Below are 27,177 nucleotides of genomic sequence, written 5' to 3' on the forward strand. Positions count from 1 at the left end.
TGAGACTTATAAAACTAGACAAACAGGCAGTGGGGGGGGGATTCCCCCATTAATAAATTACATCAACAAGTTTTAACTCTCCAGTCTCAGAAACCTGACTTTAATATAATAGAATTTCTTCTTGAGGAGATTGTAAGAAGGGATGAGATTGTGAATCAGCAACTTGAAAAATTTAAGTTGGAAATCAAAGAAATTGGTGAATTGGTGAAATCTAAGTTTGGCTTTTTGGATCGAAAGATTTTAAAAGTAGCTAATGGCTTAGCAGACTTTATGACTCAGTTGGAAGCAAATACTAACTCTAAAATGAAAGAAACTGAGGAGAATTTGGATGACAAGATCCAAAAAATTAAAAAGGATTTGGCAAACATTCAGGATAATAGTTCAGAAGACAAACTTAAAATGGAGGCTGATCAAAAGACTGTTAATGAAGAAAATGTACAACAGAGGATTGAAAGAGAAGTTTTAATGATCCAATACAATTTTACAGAATACGCAATTAGACTGAGAGGTTTGCAGGAAGATGATAGAGATGATTTAAGGAAGATATCTTCTGAAATTCTGGCTGGGATTTTAAAGGTTCAACCTGATGAAGTGTTTTGCAGGATTGACAGAATTTATAGAATAAACTCCTGGTTGGCAAAACAAAGGCAATTGCCTAGAGATGTGGTGATTTATTTTACAGACAAAGAAATTAGAAATAATATTGTCCAGAATTCTTATGATTCTGCTTTGCAATTTCGTGGAAGAAAGATTTGGATTTTTAAGGAACTCCCGCCCAAGATGTTAATGGAGAGGAAGAAATTTGGTTTTCTAGTGAATGAGTTAAAAAAAAGGAATATTCTATTTAGGTGGGACGTCCCAGTTGGTTTAATATTGAGACACCAAGGAGTAAGATACCAACTGAATACTGTCGAAAAAGCGGAAGAATTTTATCAAAAAATTTTAAAAATAAATTTAACATCTTTAGGCATAACACAGGACAAGCAAAAGGAGTTGGAAATAAAGGGAAAACATCAAATTACAGAGGCTGTGGTAGATAAACTGTCTTTGGACTCCTTGGATACCCCAGCTGGACTGTCTATAAATTTGAGAGCAGTGTCATCTGATTCTAATGTGATGAACTATCAACTTACAGACAAGTGCGTAAATCAACCAGTTGATATACAAGTGATGGAAAAGACATATGAGATAATAAAACAAAACCAACAAGATCAATTTACAAAGCAGAATGACAACCGATCAGCTGATACACAACTTGTAGGAAGGAAATCTGGATGGAAATGCAACCCGCAAAAGAAAAAGAAAAGAAACAGATCTCGTAGAAATAGTAGTTTCTAAACCAAGCAACAGTGAAGCCAGGGATTTTAAAAAAATAAATGAATATGTGAAAAGATATTGGAGGCGAATTATTGTTTAATACTATCTTGAGGAAAGTGGCAGATCTCTGCAATGCCGTGATTTTGGGATGTGGAAAGAGCCTTACATTGTTGGATTTGAACTATCTATTTTGGATTTCTTTTACCGATAAATATATTATATCTATTTTGAGTTACAAGGCAAGAGAGTCATGCTGGGGCATGCAGAAGATCTGGCTGTTACCCACTAAGATGATGGGGATTTATAATCCTGATGAAAACCACAATTACAACTATATGGAATATAATTATAATGTCACTCGGGTGGTTGTTTTTACTTTTATATATACATGAGGATATTCATTATTGATGGGGGCAGAAGATGACTGAAGATTTTGAATAAACTGTTGCACCAGGATGCTATGTTACCCTATTATGGATGACGGATTTAACAATCTAGTGGAAAGACATCAAAGAAGATACTAAATGAATTATAAATTTAAAGTTATTGTCTTTTCTCTTTTTATAAAATGGAATGTATATATAGACATATGTATATTTTAGCAGAGTGGGCAGTGGATTATATTTAGAATTGTAGTGCATGGTAATCTTGCAGGAAACTGGGTTGAAATAGGCTAGTTTAGTGATTGATTAGTTTAAGAAAAAGGATTTTTAAGTCATATATTTTGGGGAGTGGAAGAATTGGATAGAACTGAATAAATGTTAAATTTGGAGAAGGCTGCTTTGAAATGTTAAATTAATATATATAAAAGTAAAGGTTATGTTGTTGTAATAATAATAATATTTTATAAGTTTGGGGGAGGAGAAAAAGGGTAGATTGTGAAAAGCGGAGAAAAGCGGAGTTATAAGAATACTATGCTAAGGGTCAGTACTTTGAGGAGTGAGTAAGGGCATGGTAAAATATTATGTAATTAATTATGAATTAGCTTATTGTTGTGAAGAAGAAGTCACGGGGATGGGTGGTGAGGGGGGGTTAGGGAAGAAGGGAGGAAAAGGGGGAAAAACTTGTATTTGAAAAACTTTTTCAATAAAAAAAAAAAAGAATGCCGTGGTATGACTAGGCTTCCAGGTATATTTCCTACATGACATCACCTGTCTACAGTTACTCTCCCAGCTATCCATTTTAACAAGGTAGCATGCTAGAGTTCCCTTTCTAAAGAAATGTCATCCAGTTGGACTAGAAGATATGTCAACTCTACTGCAGTGTCTACCCTTCAGAACCTTTCTTCTCTGACATTCAGAAAGTTTTTAAAATTTCTTTGCATTGGCCATGAATGATAGATAAACCCATCTTGGGAGATTGCATGTGTATTGATAGGTCCAATTCTATATGATTTGTATTTCACTTTGTTTGGTAGTTTTTGTCAATATTATTGACTTACATAGTAATTTGATATTATTATACTTTGTATTTTTTCATGTATGCTGTTTAGATCAGCATACACAGTTGGACAGCCAATCAATCTAAAAAAATCACCAAATGAATAACTAGCTAATTAATTAACTAACTAATATATTTACTTCTTTAATATACATTAGCAAAAATAAATTAATAAGTCCTATATTAAATAATAAAAGGTTGAATAATTTTAAAACTTTTTAAACTATATAAATTGAAGACATTTGAATATTGAATAAGTAATTGCATTTCTTACTCTTGAAAAATGAAAATAACTTGCAGCTGGGAAACCTATGTGACTTTTTTTGTTCTTTAATTGATGTTTTTAGTAAACATAGTAAAAATTAAGCAACATTAAAGTACAAAAAAGTAAACCTGAAGTTCAGAAGACACAGGGGAAAAAAGACAATAATAAAGAAGTGGCTTCCAACTGTCACTATGCTGAGCATAAATTAACTGTCACTATGCTGAGCATAAATAGTAACCCTTTACCCTTTTTTACAATTACAATTTTTTTAAAAAAAACTTCTTTCCATAGCCTAACTTTTATCTAAGCAAAATACATAAATCATCATCTTTTCCATTCTGGTTCAGCAAAACAGTCCATTAGAAATATCAAACAAATAGTTATCTCTGATCAAATTGTCCAACTTTATATTCCTTCTTTTTGCTTTTCACAATCTTGACCTTTAATTCATTCCAGTGACATCACAGATTTAATCTTTCATCAGACTTTTTCCATTCAAACTTGCCTTTAAAGCTTTCAGCTTTCACCAGCCTACTTTGCCAATCCCATAAAGAGGCATCACCCAGAATTTCTTGTAACAGCTGTTCCATGTCCAGATCCTTTTCTTGATTTGTCTTTTGATAATCTCAATTTTGTTGTCTTCCATGCCTTCAAATACTATAGTGTCAGGTAAGAGATGCATCTTTAATTGTTTTTCATAATCTTGAAACCCCTATCATTCTGTAATATTAGTTATTGATATTTCTGTCCATTTTCAAAGTACAGTATATTTAAGACAAGTAAAAGTTATGGCTGGTTTAGCCAGTTTGACTCCTTTCTGCCAGATGCCTTAGTTCCTTCTAGTGTTCATCATGCCTCAGTTCCTAATATGGGCTTACTTCTTTTTCAGTCATTTAACATTAGTAGTATATAAAAAAAGAAAATTCTGGAATAATTAGTCAAATAAATACATAAACATCATTTATTATATTCTTGTTTTGCATTATGTACTGGGAGATGCAAAAAATACCATGCGAAAGTTTGCAATTCTTATTCTGAAATATTTACATATAATGAAATGACACTCGTGCATCCATTCACAGTTTCAAATATATCAAACATCAGTGTTCATTATAAAGCTCCCTCCTTCCCTCCCTTCCTTCCTTCCCAAGACAACCCCTCCCGCCTCCCAAATCCCATACTGTGAAACTATTTATTTTTATTCATTCATTTATTATTTATTTATATGCTGCCCATCTTACCAATAAGGCAACTCTTAATTCTTATCACAACCTCTAATTATACTAGTGTTTTGGATACCCTAATAGTTTCAGTCATAGATGATGATACTTAAAATGTATTCAGCCAGTGTTCACCATATAATAAGGCTGAATACTTCGCTATAACAGAGACCTGCTCTGTTGAACTATTAAACTCTAGGCTTAAAATAAAAACACTAATAACCTGTGTATCTTTTCCTTTATGTATACTGAGAGCATATGCACCAAGACAAATTCCTTGTGTGTCTAATCACATTTGGCCAATAAAAAACCCCCCTCTATTCTATTGTGTTGATGACATTACTCTGTTAGCTGAAAGAAAAAATGATTTGGAATCTCTATTAATGAAAGGTAATTACAATGAAGTTACAATGACAATGAAATAGTGAATAATTTCTATTTTTTAGGATTAACTATTAATAAAGAAATCAGAAGTCAAGAAATATGTTAGTATTTCTAGAGTAGAAATGAAGGCTTTGGAAAAAAAATATATTCAGGAGCCTCCCAGGTCTATTCTTACAGAAATCAGAATTAGACAGGAAGCACTTTTCTCTGTGATAGCTATGGTAGCAAAAGTTGGAAATTTATAGAAGTAAGATAAAAAGAATATTGGCACTTATGAGCTGGTCTTGGAAAAATACTCCTGAGAACACCATGGAAAACCAAGAAAACAAAAAACTGGATCATAAATAAATTAATCCAGAGCACCCATCTAAAATACAAATGACCCAAGTTCAAATTATCGTATTGTGTTTCCCCAAAAATAAGACCCTGTCTTATATTTTTTTGAACACTGAAATAAGTGCTTGGCCTTATTTTGGGGGATGTGTTATTATTTTGGGGTGCGTGGAGCAAGACAGGGCTTCTCTTGCTGTCTTACCTGATTTCCAGCTCTGTCTCTCTAACCCTAACCAGAGGAAATGGGGGGGGGGGGACCGGCTATGCATGCGTTTAAATATTTTCAGGGAGGGCTTATCTTCGGGGGGGGGTATTTTAGCATATGCGCTCAAAAGCCCAATTGGGCTTATTATCAGGGGATGTCTTATTTTAAGGGAAACAGCGTACTTTGGACACTTCATGAAAGGATCTACTTCTGTTGAGAGGCAGCACAATGTGTCAACAGTTAAGATGCTGGGCTAGTCGGCTGGAAAGCAGGCAGCCTAGGTTCAAGATCTGAGTGCCATACTCCTGTCTTCGCCCCAGCTACCTAGCAGTTCGAAATCATGCAAATGCGAGTAGATAAATATATACCACTTCGGTGAAAAGGTAACAGCGTTCCATGTGCCTGGGCACATAGGCAGGCTGACCACATAACCTTAGAAATCCACAGGGACTCCTTTACTTTTTCACCTCCCTCCATTGAGAAGTCAGTAATGCTAGGAATAGTAGAGAAAAAAGAAGAAGATGACAAGATGGTGTTATAATTACAGTTTTATGCCCTGGCAGTTGGATTAAATTAAGGCTGGAGCTCCTTGACCAACTGGAGTAATCTATGTTAGGCTCTACTGCTCTGCACCAATGTAAGTATTTTGTGTGTGTTATTGCATTTCCTTCTTCTTTTAGATCATTGGTAACAGCATCTGCTGCCCTGAACATTTTGGGAAGAAGAATAGGAATACTATTTTTAGTATGATAATAGAAAGAATTGGAATTGAAAACAATTCAAATGAGTCAAAATGATTCAAAGTGACTGATTCAAAGTCAAAGTGTCTTTGTAAGTCAAAAAAGAATCTTCAAATTTATTTATTATTTATTTATTTATTTTATTAAACTTGTATGCTGCCCTCTCTCCCAAAGGACTCAGGGCGGCTCACAACGATAAAAACACATAAAATTCAGTATTCAAATATAAAAACCAATACAATCCCCTTTAAAAACCCCTTCAGTCCTATCTGGCCAGGCCAAATAGCCATGTTTTGAGGTCACGGCAGAAAGAGCGAAGGTCAGGGGCCATCCGGAGCTCCAGGGGGAGCTGATTCCACAGGGTAGGCCCACCCACCCACCCTGCTCTCTGGGAGTCGCCAGCCGACACTGTCTGGCCGACGGGACCCCAAGGAGGCTCTCCCTGTGAGAGCGCACCGGGCGATAGGGAGCTGTTTCTGGCTGCAGATGGTCCACCAGGTACCTTGGGCCTAAGCCATCTAGGGCTGTATAGGTAATTATCAAATTTACTTAGTTATTTCATTCATATGTCACCATATTTCAATCAGCAATGAATAAAATATGGTGAAAGCCTTTCTAATGATAGATAGATAGATAGATAGATAGATAGATAGATAGATAGCTCATAAATTAGTAAGAGTAATACTCTTAATAAAATAAATTAATTGAAAAATATCCCTACCTGGTTAGTATTATTATTATTTTAAAAAAATCGACACACATGGATTCATTTCAATTTTTGAAAGTCCTGCACAAGAATTCAGTTTTAAATGACTTTCTGAATAATATCAGGAGAGGCAAGTTGATTTTCAATAGGAGAGTATTCGAATTCCTAGCTTCAATCTTATCCCCAGTGCCTAGAAATAGATTATTTCTAGTTATCCCAGCATAATTACATTGGTTGAGATGATATCTGTTAGATTACTTGATTCTAGAACTACTTAGGTACCAAGCCATATGGGGCTTTACGAGATATTACTAGAACCAGCACCATAATCCTCTCTGAATTGATTTGATTTGATTTGAACTGTTAAAGTAACTTGGATCAAATGTTCAAGTTGAAAATCAATTTTGCATTGTAATTATAATAATTATAATAATTTATGCAGGTCAGGACCTAGTTGAATTTATGGAATAGGTCCCCACTAGTACCTTTAAAGTTCTGTATGGCTTTTGCCTAGGCTACTAATACATTGTTTGTCTTACAGTGACTTGGATTTAACTCTATTGTGTAGAACTCCATAGGCAAATTCTTTGGAATTTGTTACCATATTCTTTCTTTTAAAACATATCTTTATTGTCAATTTTAATTTTTTTTTAAATTTTGTCATTAATTTTTATTCTAAATTACAGCGAGATACTAAATTTCATTCTAAATTACAGAGAGACATTGATAGTCAGCAGTAGAGCAAAATAATAATAGTAAGCAAAGATGGAATGTTTTTCATTATTTCCTTATTAAATGAGCCAACAATTCTATTCAATTCACTGTGAATGTTTATGGTATCAGTGTGATATTTTAGCATACTTTTATTCTTGGTGATGTGTACAAGGTGTCCAGTATGTTATATTACCCCTGAAGGAATAAAATGACTCTTGCTAGTGAAAAAATATAGTTTTAAAATTAAATGGTTAAAAACATTCCTAATTTCAAAGGGCTTCAAGACTTGACTGTTTGCCCTGACCTTTAGAATGGATAGTTGATATCTCTTTCTTCCTTTCTGCTCCTTTTCAGATTTGTTTTCTTTGCAATTATTGTTCTTTTATCTTTTGCTGTTTGTTGTGTACTGTTCTTTGCTTTTAAATGTTTTAATATTTGTAAAACACAGATATTGCTGGGAGACAAGGAAAGAACTATGAGTTAGGTCATTTATGACTTTTGGATATGTTGCCCAAAGCCAGATTTTGCAAATTGGGATCCATAGAAATAACAAACAAACCAACCATGTATTAAAGTTATTACAAAAATATTCTACTGGGTCTATGTACCCAAGGCCAAAACTCCAAGTGCTTCTGTCTTTCAACTGTAATTATCTTTCTCAAGAAGGATACCTACTAGTCTAGAAACAAATGCTACTCTTTATTCTTTTTGAAAGCAATAAATTGGGGACACTATAGATAACTCCACACATCTTACTTGGGTGATAAACTGGTTGTTAGGAATCCAGAAATGTTGTGTTTCTATAATGAGAATTAGTTATATCTAACTGGCCACCATAGTGATATTTAATTTGTGTAAATCGGATTTGGTGTCCTGTCTTGTCCTGTCCTGTCCTGTCCTGTCCCCTCCTCTTTTGCCAAACCCTTTTTGCTCCTCCCCTGCCCTGCATACATTAAAGAATTCTATTTCCTATATAAAGTTTCTTATAGTTGGAATAAGTTCTATATTTGAATAGTGGTTGATTGTTCTTGTCAACTGCAAACACACTTTCATATTATATTAAAGCAATCTTAATATAAAATAAAATTCCAGGTGATAAAAGTTAATGGTGCTATTCATAGAAATAAATGATAGATATATGTCTTTAATGAAAATTCTGTTCCCGAGTTTGTAATGAATATGAATTATATTACTTGAGAATTTCATCTGAGTATTAAAACTACGTATCAGCATTTAAATATTTCTAATCATTGCATAATAACAATTTTCTTTAGAATATATCATGTTTATTTTGGTTACAATTCTAGTTTAAAACAGAACAATGTCAGTAATAAAAAATAAAAGCAAAAATGAGTAACACCTCAACACCCCAAAACAACCCTCTTAAGTGAGATCTGATGTGGTGGCATACTGACCTTCTGCTAAGATGTTGGGGGGAAGAAACAGAATAAAACTTTAATTGGTCACAATTTGTTATCTCATATGCAGTGAATATAAAATGTGACTGCAAGTGCTAATTAACTCTAACTTTTAAGAAGTATTATTCACCCTAATATAGAAACATTAAATTAATTTAGATTTTCATTGATCAAAATAGGATAAGGGACAACAAAACTTGAATAATGATGTGGAAATATAAAAATAAACATAAATGTCTTGACTGATATATGATTTTCCAATTGTTTTCCAAAAACTGAAAAATAAAAATGTACCATATTAATGTAATATATCTAATGAGTATAATAAAATGTAGAATAACAGCTATAATTTTATAAGTTTTATTATTTTATTTATCTCACATATTTTATGGCTAGATATCCAATAGATTTTTTTTATTTCTTGAATTATATAATCTTGAATATTATATCATTGAACTTTCTAGCATTCCGTAGGTTTTTTAATGGAAGTTTATGTAATATATGCTTCCCAACTGATTAGTGAAATACAGTGTTGCATTTGCAATTTTATCCATACTTAATTTTTTTTTTTGCAGTTTGTAGCCCTAAAAATACATAGTAAGATATCAAACCATGTATATAAAAATGCATATATTAGACAAATATGCTAATTTTCTTAAAAATTGAAATAGAATAGAACAAAGTTGCTGTGAGTGAGTAGACAGCTATATAAATTTTCTAAATAAATAAAAATAATGCCTGAATAGAAATAGAAAAATGAATTGACAGATTAGTTTATTTCTATTCTATACACTGTTGAATAATATAAATTTGAAACTGTAAGTGCTCAATTGCAAGTGATATCAAGCTTTACAATGCCCGTATCTTAGACTTTTAAACGAAGCTGAAAAAGCGTACCAGGGGATTTCGTTTATTATTTGCAAATTGGTCCATAAACATGCGGTAATTATTGATAAGGAAAATAACATGTTTGATTATTCACTTTCTACAAGGTGCAGTACTTCATTATATTCGCTGAATGTGTCTCCAAGTAAAAATGATGTTGACACTAGCAATTACTTGATTTTAAATATAAATATACACTCACATTCATTGTGAATTTTGCACAAGAAGTTAATGTCAGGGTTGGAATATAAAATGAGATCTGCATATTTGAATTAAACATTAAAAACCCTGTTTTGTTTTGCAGATACAGTTAATTTTTGTATCTAATATGTGAAAGTAACAAGGGAGTTGCAAAAAGGGGAGGCATTGGGTTAGCCATGGCTATATGGCTTCTTAGAGTACAGAGTACAGAGCTACCATTTAATCATGCACAGTGGGCAATTTTCATGGGCCTGAAAATTCTCAGCTGTGCAGTAGCCTTTGTTGTCAGGTAGAGCAAGGGTGATAAAGTACTGACAACAGGGTGAAGAATGATTAGGAGCTACTGGCTTCAGACAACATGGTATGCAATGCAGTTTAAGAATAGAATTTGAAATGGAGGGCACTGAAGCAGTGCCATTTTAAAGTCCTTGACTAACCTTAGTAAATAAACATTAATAAAAGAAAGGGTACTAAAAGCAAGGGTAAAAAGGAAGGAGAGTAACTGGATGTTCCTTTTTCACACTCCCACAGTATCTCAGTGCCTTTTTATTTTAGCGTAATTGCTAGTAGGAAAATTCACTAAGTTTAAACTTAGTATATTACAAGTTAAGTTGGTTGTTTTCTCTGGGAAAAAAAACAAGTTCTTTGTGTTCAAAACGCTGCATAAAGTGTTTAAACTATGTAATGCAGAAATATCTCAGTCCATAAATATTTAGCTTTTCCCTCAGTTAAGTTTAGGCACCACCACTAAAATGTTCATTATCTAAATGGAATAGTTTTCATAGGAGTTAAAATGCTATAAAAATGGCATAAGTGGAGTTTCTGGATGTATAATATGGGAAAGTACAAATAGCAAATGGACTACTCTAGTTCTGAAAATGTAGATGCAGTTCCAGAATGAGATTGCTGACATACAGTAGAACTTCTGGTCATGACCATAATTTGTTCCATAACTTTGGTCGCAAACTTTGGTCGTGGCCCGAGCCTAATTTTGGAAATTTGATGCTTACAAAAACAAAAACAAAAAGAACACTGGTGCAGAAGGGGAAATCGGCCGTGAAAAAAAATTGTGAATTTTTTGGCCGGAACCCGATTTGGTCATAGTCAGAAGCCTTTATGACCAGAGGTTCTACTGTATACCACAGTCACAGTCACTTTCTAAGGAGATCTGTGAGAAAGTAGCAAACAGTTCAGAATGGGGTGAGTGGATTTTGCCAGGCAGCAGCTTAGTGTTAGATAAACATTTTGACACTTCATATTAGAAGAATGATAGAAGCAATCATTATGTACTAATTTACTAGATTGAATGGGCTAGTTGATAGAAAATAGAAAGCAAGCTTCTATTGCAGGGCTGTCAAACTCCTGGCCCATGGGCCTGATGCGTCACATGCTGGCCATGCCCATGCCCGGTTTAGTCCCGATACATCACATGATACCGCCATGACGACGTGAGTTTGACACCCCTTTCTATTGGGTTAACAGATAAAATTTTTTGGAACAAACATGAAGAAGTGTAGAGTTCTTCCAGGGCTTAATTTTGTAACACTTCCTTCCTTATTTTTAGATGCAGCATGTACTAAGGAAAGTCTTAAAATAGCAAACTTCTGCCTCCATATGCAACTAGAGTTTTTTTCTTTTTAGGGAATTACAGTAGGTTCTGCAATGATTATGCTGAGTAGGCAGGTTTTGCAGCTTTGCCTGCTTGTATGGATTTCCAACTAAATCCAATCCTAGATCCAGCAATAAACAAATCAATATATATCTCTAACGAGAAACTCCATGAGTATTCTGGAATTCATCTGACTACATCATCCTAATAAGTAACCCACACCACAAAGAAAAGAATGAAAAAATAAAGAAAATTAAAAAATAGAATTAATTTTGTTGTTATATGGCTTATCAGCCAGATCACAATCTTTTCATATTGGATCCAATATGAAATTAGGCATATCCTGTGTCAGAGATATGCTAGGAATGTTCATGTTTATTGCGTCAGTCAACATTCAGTCTAAACCTGAGAAATTGTCTAGAACTACAATATCTGGGTACAAAAATTTGGACAATCATTGAACTGAAGCTACTTCTCTTTTCATTAATTTAGCAGTTGTGCAAATTTTGTAGTTCAGATCTGGTACTCTTAAAATTAATTGCAGCAGAAACTGTCATTTAGAAGAGTGTTGGTGGGGAGTTTAACTATACTGTAGATAACATATTAATATGATTCATTTGTTTGGAAAATGGCAATATAATATAAAAAAGCCCATCCTTGGAAATCAAGTAGCTTAAATAATGAATGGATGCTGATTACTATGCAACAAATGTTATTTCTAAAGCTGTTAAAAATTAAAAATGGTTCTATGTCAATATTTTATCAGTAGGCAGAAATTATATTGAGCCAAATCAGCAAGTTTCAAATTAGTCTCCATATTTGATGTGTGAGATGAGCATTTCACTGTAGTTTTCAAACTTCATGGCAACTGATGATTGTAAGTGTAAAGTGGCCAGTTCTGTTTATGAAGTTATTTTCTCTCTGTCTGATTTTTTAAAAAAAAAACTGTACAGGCATTTTATTATTTTTAATCAAATATTCATGAGGTACAAACATTTCTAACAGTCATTTGTGCATGTTTTCAAAATGATACTTTGAATAGCAATCTTGCAAATATCAAAGAGAAATATCAATTTAAAGTGACACTTTAAGCAATTTTAAGCAATCCAAAGATATTCAAAAGTCACGCAGCACACAAGAAGCTATTTGAGAAGTACCACATTTTCCAGATTTCAAGTGGTTTCATGCTTTTAAAAACAAAATAGAGGCATACTACTTATGATTTGAACATCATTTTTGTGCTCTAAAATGAGTACTACCTAGGTCTATCATATCTTGGCTGGGAAAATACAGACAATTATATGTGCAGCATAGAGTTAAAGTTTTCTTTACTTTTTTTTTGACACATAGTGGTCATCTGGATATTTGGAGTGAAGGTATAATATATTTTGTTTGTGTTAAATAGAAAAGGGAGGTATTGTCCAGCTGCTTTTAGTTAGCAACAGCTCTATGCTAATCAGAAATAGGTCCTTAAAAATTAATCATAAATTAATTTCTTTGCTATCATGGTAACAGCATATTTTCTCTGCCAGCAATAGATATTTGATGCTTGGGAATTTGCTTTTGAGTATTTTATATATGAACCATGACCTAATGCAATTTATTACTAATTGTGATTCAGTTATAGATAATAAAAGCATAAAATGAATAAAATCAACCAAACATAATTTCAAGTCACTTAGCATGTCTTTGCAAATGTAAAGTTTAAAATTTGGCTGGTCTTTATAGCAAGGATGAACCAGCATACAATATATAATTATTTATATAGTGCTCTTTATTTTCTAAGTATTCTATTTATGTATTACATTTGTTAAATACTACTGTCAAATGAATCCATTTATTATTACACAAAATTGTTTACAAAGACATTGCATGTATTTTAATCAGATTGATGTCAATTGTAATCAAAACTCATATTTGCATTCAGTATTACATAATTTCTTTTGAAGACCAAATATAAACACTAAGAGAACTAAATGTAGGAGATTACTAGGCTGAGCCTGAGGGAGGGGTCAAATGCATCATCAATCTTGAGTCCATTCCAGTCCACTTTGAATACAGTTTTATCTACCACTAATTTCCTTTGACTGTTAGCAGTTCAGATTCTTGTAGAGAGCATTAGCATATAATAAACCTACAGTGGGGCAAAAAAGTATTTAGTCAGCCACCAATTGTGCAAGTTCTCCCACTTAAAAAGATGAGAGACGCCTGTAATTGACATCATAGGTAAACCTCAACTATGAGAGACAAAATGAGAAAATCCAGACAATCACATTGTCTGATTTGGAAAGAATTTATTTGCAAATTATGGTGGAAAATAAGTGTTTGGTGGCTCTCACAGACCTGTAACTTCTTCTTTAAGCGTCTCCTCTGTCCTCCACTCATTACCTGTATTAATGGCACCTGTTTGAACTTGTTATCAGTATAAAAGTCATCTGTCCACAACCTCAAACAGTCACACTCCAAACTCCACTATGGTGAAGACCAAAGAGCTGTCGAAGGACACCAGAAACAAAATTGTAGACCTGCAGCAGCCTGGGAAGACTGAATCTGCAATAGGAAGCAGCTTGGTGTGAAGAAATCAACTGTGGGAGCAATAATTAGAAAATCGAAAACATACAAGACCACTGATAATCTCCCTCGATCTGGGACTTCACGCAAGATCTCACTCTGTGGAGTCAAAATGATCACAAGAACAGTGAGCAAAAATCCCAAAACCACACGGGGGGACCTAGTGAATGACCTGCAGAGAGCTGGGACTAATGTAACAAAGGCTACCATCAGTAACACACTGCACTACCTGCAGTGCCAGACGTGTCCCCCTGCTTAAGCCAGTACATGTCCGGGCCGTCTGAAGTTTGCTGGAGAGCATTTGGATGATCCAGAAGAGGATTGGGAGAATGTCATATGGTCAGATGAAACCAAAGTAGAACTGTTTGGTAGAAACACAACTCGTCGTGTTTGGAGGAGAGAGAATGCTGAGTTGCATCCAAAGAACACCATACCTACTGTGAAGATGGGGGTGGCAACATCATGCTTTGGGGCTGTTTCTCTGCAAAGGGACCAGGACGACTGATCCGTGTACAGGAAAGAATGAATGGGGCCATATATCGTGAGATTTTGAGTGCAAACCTCCTTCCATCAGCAAGGGCATTGAAGATGAAATGTGGCTGGGTCTTTCAGCATGACAATGATCCCAAACACACCGCCTGGGTAACGAAGGAGTGGCTTTGTAAGAAGCATTTCAAGGTCCTGGAGTGGCCTAGCCAGTCTCCAGATCTCAACCCCATAGAAAACCTTTGGAGGGAGTTGAAAGTCCGTGACAGCTCCAAAACATCACTACTCTAGAGGAGATCTACATGGAAGAATGGGCCAACATACCAGCAACAGTGTGTGCCAACCTTGTGAAGATTTACAAAAAACGTTTGACCTCTGTCATTGCCAACAAAGGATATATAACGAAGTATTGAGATGAACTTTTGATATTGACCAAATACTTATTTTCCACCATAATTTTGCAAATAAATGCTTTCCAAATCAGACAATGTGATTGTCTGGATTTGTTTTCTCATTTTGTCTCTCATAGTTGAGATCTACCTATGATGTCAATTACAGGCCTCTCATCTTTTTGAGTGGGAGAACTTGCACAATTGGTGGCTGACTAAATACTTTTTTGCCCCACTGTATATTCATTTGAACTGCCTGGAGTCCTGATTTCTTGCACTTAACAATTCCAATGGACATTACTGATGTGTATGACACTCAGTTTGATTGAAAATCTGTTACTAGTATTTCTAACCCGGTGGGTACAACAAAATCTATATAGAGATAAAGATAAATAGTAATGGGAGCATAGTTGGAAGTCTACCTTACATATTGTTACAAAATTAATATTAATTTTTCTCTAGAATTAACCATTTATAAATAAAAGATATAACTCCCTACAAAGACATTTGGATTTTGTTTAGTATTTTGTCTTATCTGATCTTTACAAATTCATAATAATGTTTTCATGAAATACATTCCTGTGACTTGGAATATACAAAGCAAAACTATGAAAACCTTTTGTTTCTATGAATATATTTTTATGCTATCCTGGTGGAAGTGCATAGGTAGAAGACAGTAGCCTTGAAGCAACTGTGCCAAGCCTTTAAAGCCTGGAGAAGATCCAGAGATACGTTTTACATTCAAGCTGTCTACTAGTATAAAGTAATATTTAAAATAGCTACATTAATTCAGTTACAATGGGCAAGTAATTTATAGAAGATATAATTCATTATAACCTTGAGCAATAATCTTAAACCTCAGTTATCTGCCAACATAGTAATAATAGAAGGGGTTCTACCATATATCTTGGTTGTCCCTATTAGCATAGCTGAACAAAATTTGCTGCCATGCAGTACACTAGGGAATGCTTTGAATATATATTGGGGGAGGGGGAGGACAAAAAAAGAAAAGAGGCCTGTATTTGAGCATTGTCCCATTTTATATGGAAATGAAAATTGTTTTAAAAAAGTTAATATGTTTATAATTAGGATAGCCAGATGGTTTGTTGTTGTTTTCTACATTGAAGCATAAATATCCTATTCTGGATATTTCTCATGCTGAGAAACACACTATGTACTCCGTCTCTTTAATCAATTGGTATTTCATCACTTACTTCAATGGAAGTTAGACTATAAACATCTTCAGATATATAGCTTACAAATAAAATATTACTTCATTAAAGTACGTGATCTGGCTTGCATTCCACATTTACATTTTCTTATTCTTCATTTACCACAATACATCAAACTCTTCATCATAATCATGATACTAATATTCCCACTGGCATTGCTTATGATCGTTTAACTTTATAAATTGTTGCATATCAGGAATATGAAAAACAAATTTGAAGTTGCAGCATCACATTTGGTCAGAAAGTCAAACTGTTTTATATTTATTTCACAAAGGGTCATTGAAAGCTATTGAAAATTATATTGAGACTACATTGAAAGCTGTAGTCTGAAAATGATAAGTCTAAAAGCCCTTTGGGGGGAATGGCATTTTAAATAATAGAATGGATTTTTAAAGGATCCAATGGATTTCTCAAAAAGGTCATGAAAAAAGATCATGAAAAATGTTATGTGACCTTTTTTAAATATTATTTTATTATAACACAATATGACAATCACATAACATACAACATATAAATATATCCTCTCTTTAACCAATGTTTCTTAGTGTTTAATTTTCTTCATTATCCCTTTTTCTTTGGTTACATTGTATTTTCTAACACTAATAGCCTTAATTTTATACATTTCTATATATTTGTTATATACATATTTTACATTTTAGATTCTCCCCTGTATTTATTGTTCTTTATTTCTAGTCTCAAGCCACTCATGCCATTTGTTCCAAATTATGTAATAATCTGTCTCTTCTTTTTCTTTAATTTCTTTTGTTAATTTGTCCATCTTGCCACATTCTAAAACTTTTTCTATCTCTTCTTCATCTGTTGATGTCTTTTCCTGTTTCCAATTTTGTGCATATGTTATTCGTGCGGCTGTTATAATGTGTAGAATCAGATATTTTATTTCTTTGGTGTCTGTTCTTGTGAATATTCCTAATAAGAATGTTTCCAGCTTTCTTTCAATTGGTTGGTCTATTATTTTTTCTAGCCATTTCTTTATATTTGCCCAAAATTTTTTTGCCGCCAGGCATGTCCACCATAGATGGTAATATGTTCCATGAATTTTCTTACACTTCCAACACATTGAGGTATTATTTGGGAACATCTTTGCAAGTCTTGTCGGTGGAAGATGCCATCTATAAAACATCTTCAGCTGATTTTCCTTGTATGCCGTGGATAATGTTAGTTTTGAATATATTTATTTATTTATTTATTTATTTATTTATTTATTTATTTATTTATTTATTTATTATTTATTTATTTGGCTTATATGCCGCCCTATCTCACAATGGACTCAGGGCGGCTCACAACAATAAAACACAAGCCACAATAAAAATAAAGACTAAAGTCTAAAAATTTAAAATTAACCCATTAAAACCCTTAAAACCCCGTCATCAGACCAGGTCAAGGGATTTGAAAAGCCAAGTTTTTAATTCCCGGTGGAAGGTGCGAAGGTCAGGCGCTAGTCGGAGCTCCAAGGGGAGTTGATTCCAGAGGGTGGGTGCCCCAACCGAGAAGGCTCTACCCCTGGGACCGCCAGCCGCCACTGCCTAGACGATGGCACCCTGAGTAGGCCCTCTCTATGGGTGCGAACCGGGCGATGGGATGTTGTTGCTGGCTGTAGGTGGTCCGCCAAATAACCTGGTCCTAAGCCATGTAGGGCTTTATAGGTCAACACCAGCACCTTGAATCTCACCCGGTGGGCAACCGGTAGCCAATGCAAACCGCGCAGGAGGGGTGTAACATGGGAGTATCGGGATTCTCCCATCACAACCCGCACGGCTGCATTTTGCACCAGCTGAAGCCTCCGAGTGGTCCTCAAGGGCAGCCCCATGTAGAGAGTGTTGCAGTAGTCAATCCGTGAGGTGACCAGCACATGAGTAACTGTGCGTAGGGCATCCCGGTCCAAGTAGGGATGCAACTGGCGCACCAGACGTATATGGGTGAATGCCCCCCTGGTCACGGTCATTATCTGGTCTTCTAAGCTCAACCGTGAATCCAGAAGGACGCCCAAGTTGCGCACCCTGTCTACAGGGGGCAAAACTTCACCCCCTATAGTCAGCGATGGCACCTCTCCCCTGAACCGAGATGCCGGTACCCACAGCCACTTGGTCTTGGCCGGGTTGAGTTGCAATTTGTTTCTACCCATCCAGACTTGTACCGCTTCCAGGCACCAGGCCATCACATCAAGGGCATCACTGGGTTGGTTCAGGGTGGAAATATAAAGCTGAGTATCATCAGCGTACTGATGATACCTCACCCCAAAACCATGGATGATCTCCCCTAGCGGTTTCATATAGATGTTGAACAGGAGAGGTGAGAGAACCGACCCCTGAGGCACCCCACAGGTAAGGGGCCTCAAGGTCGATCTCTGACCCCCCGCCAACACTGCTTGCGTTCGACCTGAGAGGTAGGAGGAGAACCACCGTAAAACAGTGCCCCCCACTCCCAACCTCTTGAGGCGATGCAGCAAGATACCGTGGTCGACGGTATCAAATGCCGCCGAAAGATCCAGAAGGACCAGAACAGAGGAATGACCTCTGTCTCGGGCCCTCCAGAGATCATCCACCAGTGCGACCAATGCCGTCTCCATGCTGTACCCGGGCCTGAAACCCAATTGGTACGGGTCGAGGTAATCCACTTCATCCGGGACCAGCGGGAGCTGACGTGCAACCACATTCTCAACAACCTTCGCTAAAAAGCGAAGGTTGGAGACTGGACGAAAATGATTTAATACAGCTGGGTCCAAGGCTGGCTTCTTGAGGAGGGGCCTCACCACTGCCTCCTTCAAGGCGGTCGGGAAGTTTCCCTCCCTCAAAGAAGCCGCTTTCACCGCCTAGATCCAGCCTTGTGTCACCTCCCGGGCAGAATAAACCAGCCAGGAGGGACACGGGTCCAACACACAAGTGGTCACACTTAGCTTCCCCATGATCCTGTCCACTTCCTCTGGGGTAACAGAATCGAACTCTTCCCAAAACACAGGACCCGCTGTCTCACCCCCGTCTGACTCTGTCCAGTCAGAGTCCAAGCCATCCTGAATCTGAGCAATTTTGTCCAACAGGTGCTGACCAAACTCCTCAGCTCGTCCCTGTAAAGGATCTTCCCTCACCCTCTGATTTAAGAGGGAGCGGGACACCCTGAACAGGGCAGCCAGGCGATTCTCTGCAGATGCGATGACATCGGTGAAGTAGCGGTGCTTTGCCACCGCCAACTCCACCAGGTAGGCCCATGTGGCCAACCTTAATTGAAATCGGTCGGATTCGGAACGGCCTGCTCTCCAACAGCTCTCTAGGCCTCATCTATGCCGCTTCATCTCCCGGAGCTCCTCGGTAGACCAGGGAGCCGGCCGGGATCTGCGACGAGTCAGAGGCCGCAAAGGAACGACCCGGTCTAGAGCCCCAGTAGCAGCCTCTTCCCAGGCCTCCACCAGGGTCGTGACCGGGGCATGGGAGAGAGAAAGAGGGATCATCCCAAGCTCCTTCTGGAACCTCTCAGGGTCCATCAGGTGCCTGGGGCGGAACCAGATGGTCGGTTCCACCTCCCAGCAAGGAGGGGCAGCGTAATGGAAGCCTAGCCGAAGGAGATAATAGTCAGTCCATGACAGGGGATAAATAGTAGGGGATCCCCCACCGAACTCATATAGCCACTGCTCTGAGACAAAAACCAGATTGGGTGTGTGCCCCCCCCATGAGTCGGGCCCTGGAAAATCTGAGTCAGGTCCATAGCTGCCAGGGAAGCCATGAACTCCTGAGCCACACCTGACGCCACACCCAGGGACGGCAGATTGAAGTCCCCCAGAACAATAAGTCTGGGAAACTCCACCACGAGCCCCGAGAGGGCATCGAGCAGCCTGGGCAGGGCTGTTGATACGCAGCTGGGAGACAGGTACGCAATCAACAAGCCCAACTGACCATACTGGCCCCACCTCATGAGGAGGGCCTCACATCCATCAATCTTAGGAGCAGTGACCTCCCGTGGACTAAGGACCTCCCTAATAACCACCGCCCCCCCTCCCCTACCCTGGGCTCTTGGCTGGTGGAGCACCTGGAAACCTAGTGGGCATAATTCAGTCAGAGGGACACCCCTCTCTGAGCCCAACTAGGTTTCCGTAATGCATGAATTTACTTGCCACATTGTTTCCCATCTCTCCAAATCTATTGTATAACTAAATGTTATGTGACTTTTGAGCTACACATTTGCATCCCTGTTACAGATATTAAAAAGAAAAATTTCATAATATGCTTATTTACCAAAAGGTAAATATGTTTAATGCTGACTAAATGAAGAGATAGTAATTCACAAAGTATGGGTTATTAAACCACATAATACCTGGTACACAGGTGCCAGAATGCAGTTAGTAGTGGATAAGCAAGCTTACCAGTTTAAAGCCAATGTATCTGAATGGAAAAGAGTGCAATGGTTCCATGATCCTATGTGAAGCCTCCTTATTCCTTTTGCACTGTTTCGCAAGAACCGGTAGTAAAAATTTGTAGTAGTTTGGAGAACCGGTAATAACATTGGCTGGCCATGCCCCCGAACCGGTCCCCTGCCCGGTCGCCGCTCACTTACCTCGCCCACCTCATCAGTGTTTGTTTGTTTTTTTTACTTTTAAAAGCATTTTTTCTACAACCTCTTCGGCCAAAAAAATGCTTTTACAAGTAAAAAAAAAAGCCTCTGATGATCACGCGGCTCAGCTGGGATTGTCAAAGGCTTTTAAAAGCATTTTTTTCTGCAACCTTTTAAAAAATGTTTTTAAAAGTAAAAAAAAAAAAAGTTGGCCACCCCCACGCAGTCACATTACCCCCCCACCAAGCCACGCCCACAGAACCAGTAGTAAAAAAATTTAGAACCCACCCCTGATTATGGCTATTCCAGGAATATGGGTTTTTAAAGTTGCAGCACCATAACACTAACCTATCTAATAGGGCTCACCATTTTCAACATCTTGATATCATAAACTTGGAAATCTGCCCTAAATAATACAATTTAATTAAGTTTAAATTAAAATCCTTAAGGAATGCAATAGTTTGGGAATGTAAGGGAAAAATATAGAAAAAAAAGTTTAATATAAAGAATTCCCTTTGAGCTGGATGATACTTCTTGATAATAAAAAGTTAGAAAATTTGCTCCTGGCTGCATTACTCAGAGAACTGACAATATAAAGAGAAAGAGTTTGATAGTTATCCCCTTGAGTGTGGATGATAGTGAAAGTATGAGTTAGAGATTATTGATTTTTTTCATTCAATTCCCTCTTCTTTTTAACATTGCTAATATGGTATATAGTTAATTAAAACAATATTAAATAACAGTATCCCTTAGCTAATTAACAGGTGTTAGTTGGAATCCTAAATTTACTAGCCACACTTGTGTTACAATTGGGCTGATGTAATACAGATTTGTTCTCATCTAAATGAGCATACATTTAAAAATAGGGAATAACCCATAAATCAAAATATGGATAATAAATCAGTAGCATTACATGCTTAAGTCTCAGGCAGCTACTGATGCCTTTGTGCAAAGCATTAAAAATGTGTTTTTCTCCCACCCCCTGACATTGAAGCAGGAAATTGTGAACCTATTTTCTGAGGGCTGTAGATATGTGTGCTACTTGAGGCAAATGCTATTTGGTTTTTTGTTGATCTTTTCATTGCTGATTTTAATTTGTTGTTTTCTTCCTATACTAAAGATGTTTCCATAGAAATAGATATAAAGCTAAAAGATATAATATAGATGCTGGTTCTCACCTATAGGCCCTACATGACTTAGGTCCGGGATATTTGCAGGACCTTCTCCTGCCTGCCTCTCACCGTCCTGTTCGCTCACAGGTCTGTTCTCTTCAGGGTTCGGATGGCAAGCCAATGTTGTCTGGCGGCGCCCAGGGGTAGGGCGTTCTCTGTAGGTGCTCCCACCCTCTGGAATGAGTTGCCTACTGAGCTCCGGATGGCTCCTGATCTCCGCTCCTTCTGTCGGGACCTGAAGACTTGGCTGTTCAAGCAAATAGGCTGACTCTGATTCTGGGTTTTATTATTTATTATTTATTAGTTAATTTGGTTTAAAATGGGATTTTGTTGTACATGTTTTTAACTTGTGTTCGCCGCCCTGAGTCCTTCTGGAAAAGGGCGGCATATAAAAATATGAAATAAATAAATAAATATAATCACAATTTTCCCCTTCTCTAAATGGACAATCTGTACAACCCAGCCTGTGAATTTGTCAGGGCTCCTTGGATATAAATATTGATCCCAGCTAAATGGACTCTGGGCATTCTTTCCTATTGTGCCTAAACAAGTCAAGCTTTTCTAGACAGAGCAAAAAAGTTTTTGTTTAGCTCTAATGTGCAGGACAGTTTAACAATTATGGACTAATTCATGAGTTGTTAAACTGTCATATACATTAGAGCTAAGCAAAACCTTTTTCCTGTTCTGCCTGTATTCATCCGGTTCTATCTGGTTCGGGCAAACTGGTAGAGGTGGTGGCGGGAGGCTCCGCCCACTCACCTGGATGTCATCATATCCCATTTTTGATGCTCTGTGCATGTGCAGAAGGTTCTGCGAATGCGTGGAGGTGGCACGTGCGAGCAAAGTGCACACGCGCACATTTGTAAACCAGTAGCGAAGGTAAGTGAATACCACCCCTGATAACAACCCAGGGAAGTTGTGGTTAATTGGAAAGGAGCTAGATTAACCATCTAGCTAATTTTATCTACTGGCCAAGCATTGTGTAGGACCTATAGACTTTTCTGAAAGAGATAACACTCTTAGTGATGCACTTCTGGTCCTGGTTGTTGCTGTAAGTTGTGGTATTCTTTTTTACACCACTAGCAACACTAGTTCTTAACCTATTTTTAATCTCTCACATTGTGGATTTAAAAAAAAAGAATTATTAGGAGAATAATACAATTTAGACACATTGAAGATTATAGTCTGCTGTTTTAATTTTATTGTAATTTTACTTAGATTTGTATTAGTTTCACTTCTGGCATAGTAAGTGACATGATTAGCAGAAAGCCTTCAAATAAACCAATTCAAATACTCTTTTTTTCATTCATCAAAATACTTCAGGAAATTCTGGTTATGTAATACTGGGTAGCTGGTATATGTTTAATATTTTTGTTTGGTGTTCTTAACATTCTCTTTTCCAAACTATGAAGTCAAATTTACATGTTATGTAAAATATTCTCAACTCTAAATTATATTTTTATATTTTACAATTGCAGTTGTTTCTTGTCACTGCTACTGGTGGCTGCTGTGGTCTGGAAAATCAAGCAAACCTGTTGGGCTTCTCGACGGAGAGAGGTATGAATATTATTTTCACTTTTTTTTCTCCTTTACTCAGAGAGAATTCTAAACATGCAATCTGCCTATCATGCTTGTGAAATTTCTTTTCTGTGGATAATTTTTTAAAAATGCCAGAACATCACATTTTCTTTGCATATGGAAATGTAGTTAGTTTGGTATATGCTACACACTTTAAAAATATCATTTCTATATTTGAATTGTTCCTTTTAATTTGTGCCTAACTGGCCATTTCTCAAGATGATAAATATCTGCTAATTTGAAATGCTTTTTTAAAAAAATGTATGCACTTTAAGGATATAGAACCACTTATTTTTTACTTTTAGTCTATTTATTTCAAATGTATAATTTATTACTATATTAAATATATGGTGGTGGATTATGAATTTCCCTTGTTAAAATAACAGTTTAAGATAGTGGTGGGTTGCCCCCGGTTCAGACCGGTTCTATAGAACCGGTAGTAAAACCGGTGGGCGCCTCCACCCACCGACCCCGACATCATCAGGAAGCTTCTGTGCATGCGCAGGCCCATTGCAAACCAGTAGTAAAGGTAAGTAGAACCCACCCTTGGTTTAAGATTTAAGCTTTTGTGTATCTGTAGATTTTTGTATATACTATTTTCATATAAGTAGAATGAAACTGGATTCAATGGACTCACCTCTGTCTCCCTTTGAATTTATCCCTGCCCTTACCCACATTTCATGAAAATAGAAAACTTGATACAGATTATTAAGTCATCATACACTTTAGATATTCCATCAGATTCAAAATCATGCAGGAAATATATAATTCCTTCCAACCCCCCCCCCAAGGTGGGATAAACCAGGTAATAAAGGTAATCACATAACACAGTTTCAATGGACTAGCCGGTGACATCACTGTATCCAGGGGATGTCCGGTTGGACCTCCTTCCATGTCTCCATTAATGTGCCTATCAAAGTGGTACCTATTTATCTTCTTCAGATTGCCTGCATTCAAACTGATAGGTGGGCAGGAGCTGGAACAAATGATGGGAGCTCATCCTATCACACAGCTGGCTTATTCTGATATTCAAGTTATATACATATCTTTTTATAATAATAATCACATTTTTAATTTTTCTAAATTTTTATTTATCTGACATTCTTCATTATGTCAGTTTTCCCATTCTAGATCTTTACGATTCTAATTTTTCATTGTGAAGTTAATTCCTAAATACACAACTTTTTTTTCTACATAGAGAGCTACAGGTAGTCATCAACATATGGCCATAATAGAACCTCTCCATTACAGTTGTATGTGCTGATGGTTATAAAACAGGTCAATTTATGATTTGTTTATGACTTGTTTGTAGTGGTCATGATGTGACTATGGTGGTCATAAAATGAACCAGTAGTTTGCTATGTGGATGGTTTTGCCATCAAAACTGCTATACAATGTGAATTATTAATGTGGGATGCTGAAAATGGCCACAGTGCCACCATGTTGCTGGGCACTCAAAGTTTGGTTATGTGACCATGAACGGGGCTTGATGTTCGGAAATTTGGATTGAGGTCAACCCGTCGCAAATTGAGGACTACCTGTATTTCTTTTTTTGAGAACTTTTAGAAAGAAAGTAGGCTAAGAAAAGAATGTCAGTTCTCACAAGGAATAGGTTGTACTTATTGTGGAGATGGGTAATAGACTCATATCAAGAAGATACAATATATTGAATGATTATGTGTAAACACAGAAGAGGCGACGTATTGGTTAATACCATCCTGAAGATTGTGGCAGATCTCTGCATGGCCGTAATTTGGGGACGTGAAATGAGCCTTAAACTGATGGATTTGAATTATCCATTTTGGAATTTTTTTTTTTTGTGTTGATAAACATATTATATTATCTTGAATTACAAGGCAAGAGAATTATGCTGGGGCATGCAGAAGATCGGGTTGTTACCCACTACGATGATGGGAATTAATAATCCTGATGAAACCCACAATTATTATTATATGGAATATAATTGTAATGTCACTCGGGTGGTTGTTTTTACTTTTATACATATAAGAAGATATTTACTACTGATGGGGGCAGATATGATTGAAGATCCTGAATAAACTGTTGCACCAGCAAGCTATGTTACCCGATTATGGATGTTGGTTCTACCAATCCAGTGGAAAGACCTTAAAGAAGATACTATATGGATTATAAATTTAAAGTCATTGTCTTTTCTTTTTTTTATTTAGATATAATGGAAAATATAGACATATATTTTTAAGTAGTGTGGGCAGTGAATCAAAGATATTAAGAAATGTTGTGTATGGTAATTTTGCATGATAGTGGGTGAATAAGCTAGTTAGTAGATTGATTAGTCTAAGAAAAGGGATTTTTAAGTGATATATTTAGGGGAGTGGAGGAAATGGATAGAGTGGAATAAATGTTAAACTAGATTTTATGGGGAAGGCTGCTTTGAAATGTTATAGTAATATATATAGAAGATTAAATGTTAAAGTAGAACTTATTGTATAGTTTTAAAGTGGAGAAGTTATTTTATAATGTCATAGTATAATGTCTTTTTTTGTTTTTTTTCCTTTTTTTCCCTTTCTTTTCTCTTTTTTGAAATGTATGGATAAAGGGGGATGTTATAATATTAATAATATTTTTAGTAAGCAAAGGTCAATATCTAGAGGAGGGAGTAAGTAATCTGTTATGAATTAGGTTTTTTTTTTTTGTTGTTATGAAGAAGTCACGGGGGGATGGGTGGGGAGGGGGGGTTAGGGAGGGGGAGGGAGAGGGGGAAAAAAAGGGGGAAAAATTTGTATTTGAAAACTTTTTCAATAAAAAAAAAAAAGAAGATACAATATATTTATTTCAGTGATGAAATCCAAATTTTTTTACTACCGGTTCTGTGGGAATGGCTTGGTGGGCATGGTGTAGCTTGGTGGTCATGGCTTGGTGGGTATGGCAGGGGAAGGATACTGCAAAATCTCCATTCCTTCCCCACTCCTGGGGAAGGATATTGTAAAATCTCCATTCCCACCCCACTCTGGGACCAGCCAGAGGTGGCATTTGCCGGTTCTCTGAATGACTCAAAATTTCTGCTACCGGTTCTCCAGAACCTGTCAGCACCTGCTGGATTTCACCCCTGATTTATTTCTTCAACAGGGTGCAGTAGGAAAACACTTTAAGTGTTGATAGATACTTTTAACAGCCTTTAGCACCAGTTACATATAATCAGAATAAAATTGTGCTAATAATTAATTATAAGAGACTACAAAAATGTTTTATTTTATGATTTATCTATTTTTATGCCTCTGAAGAGACATGTCTTTAAATTAATATATTCTATACCCTTTTTGTAATTTTTCCAGTAATGTGTAATTAGTGTAGAAGGATAATAGTGATAATGTAATTTATCCATTATCTTAATTACTTTAATTAGGTCTATTTATAATATTCTTAATAGAGAGAAATTAATAGTATTTTGGACTCTCGAAGAAAATATTTAAACTCAAGAAAATTGATTCACAAATGATATATTGATGTACAATCAAGGTTTAGCATTGCTTAATAAACTTTGAACAAATATTACACTAGAAAACGTGATGTTTTAAAAGCTTACTAATTCAGGGATTCAGTCTTCTCAAAGATTCAAGTGGAAGATCTGGATAAGACAATATGGTTTGCTTATGATATCTGGTACTCATATGTTAACCTTAAAGCAAACCAATTATAACTTTATGAACAACCTTCATCTCAACTTTTGGACAGATTATGTACACCCGAGTTATGAAACTACTACTCTTGTGTGA

General features: G+C 36.4%; 1 protein-coding gene across 2 annotated transcripts in view; it reads left to right on the forward strand.

Moving 5' to 3' along the window:
* ATRNL1 (attractin like 1) overlaps nucleotides 1-27,177 on the forward strand; it is a 478,418-nt gene that overhangs the window by 201,144 nt on the left and 250,097 nt on the right. For both annotated transcript variants that reach the window (XM_070944958.1, XM_070944957.1), the window contains one exon: nucleotides 23,326-23,404. In XM_070944958.1, coding sequence (XP_070801059.1) covers nucleotides 23,326-23,404 — 79 coding nt within the window. The remainder of the gene's footprint in view (nucleotides 1-23,325; nucleotides 23,405-27,177) is intronic.

Source organism: Pituophis catenifer, unplaced genomic scaffold (assembly GCF_029215685.1).
Source record: "Pituophis catenifer annectens isolate HBS135680 unplaced genomic scaffold, rPitCat1.0.hap2 SCAF_6, whole genome shotgun sequence".
NCBI lineage: Eukaryota > Metazoa > Chordata > Lepidosauria > Squamata > Colubridae > Pituophis > Pituophis catenifer.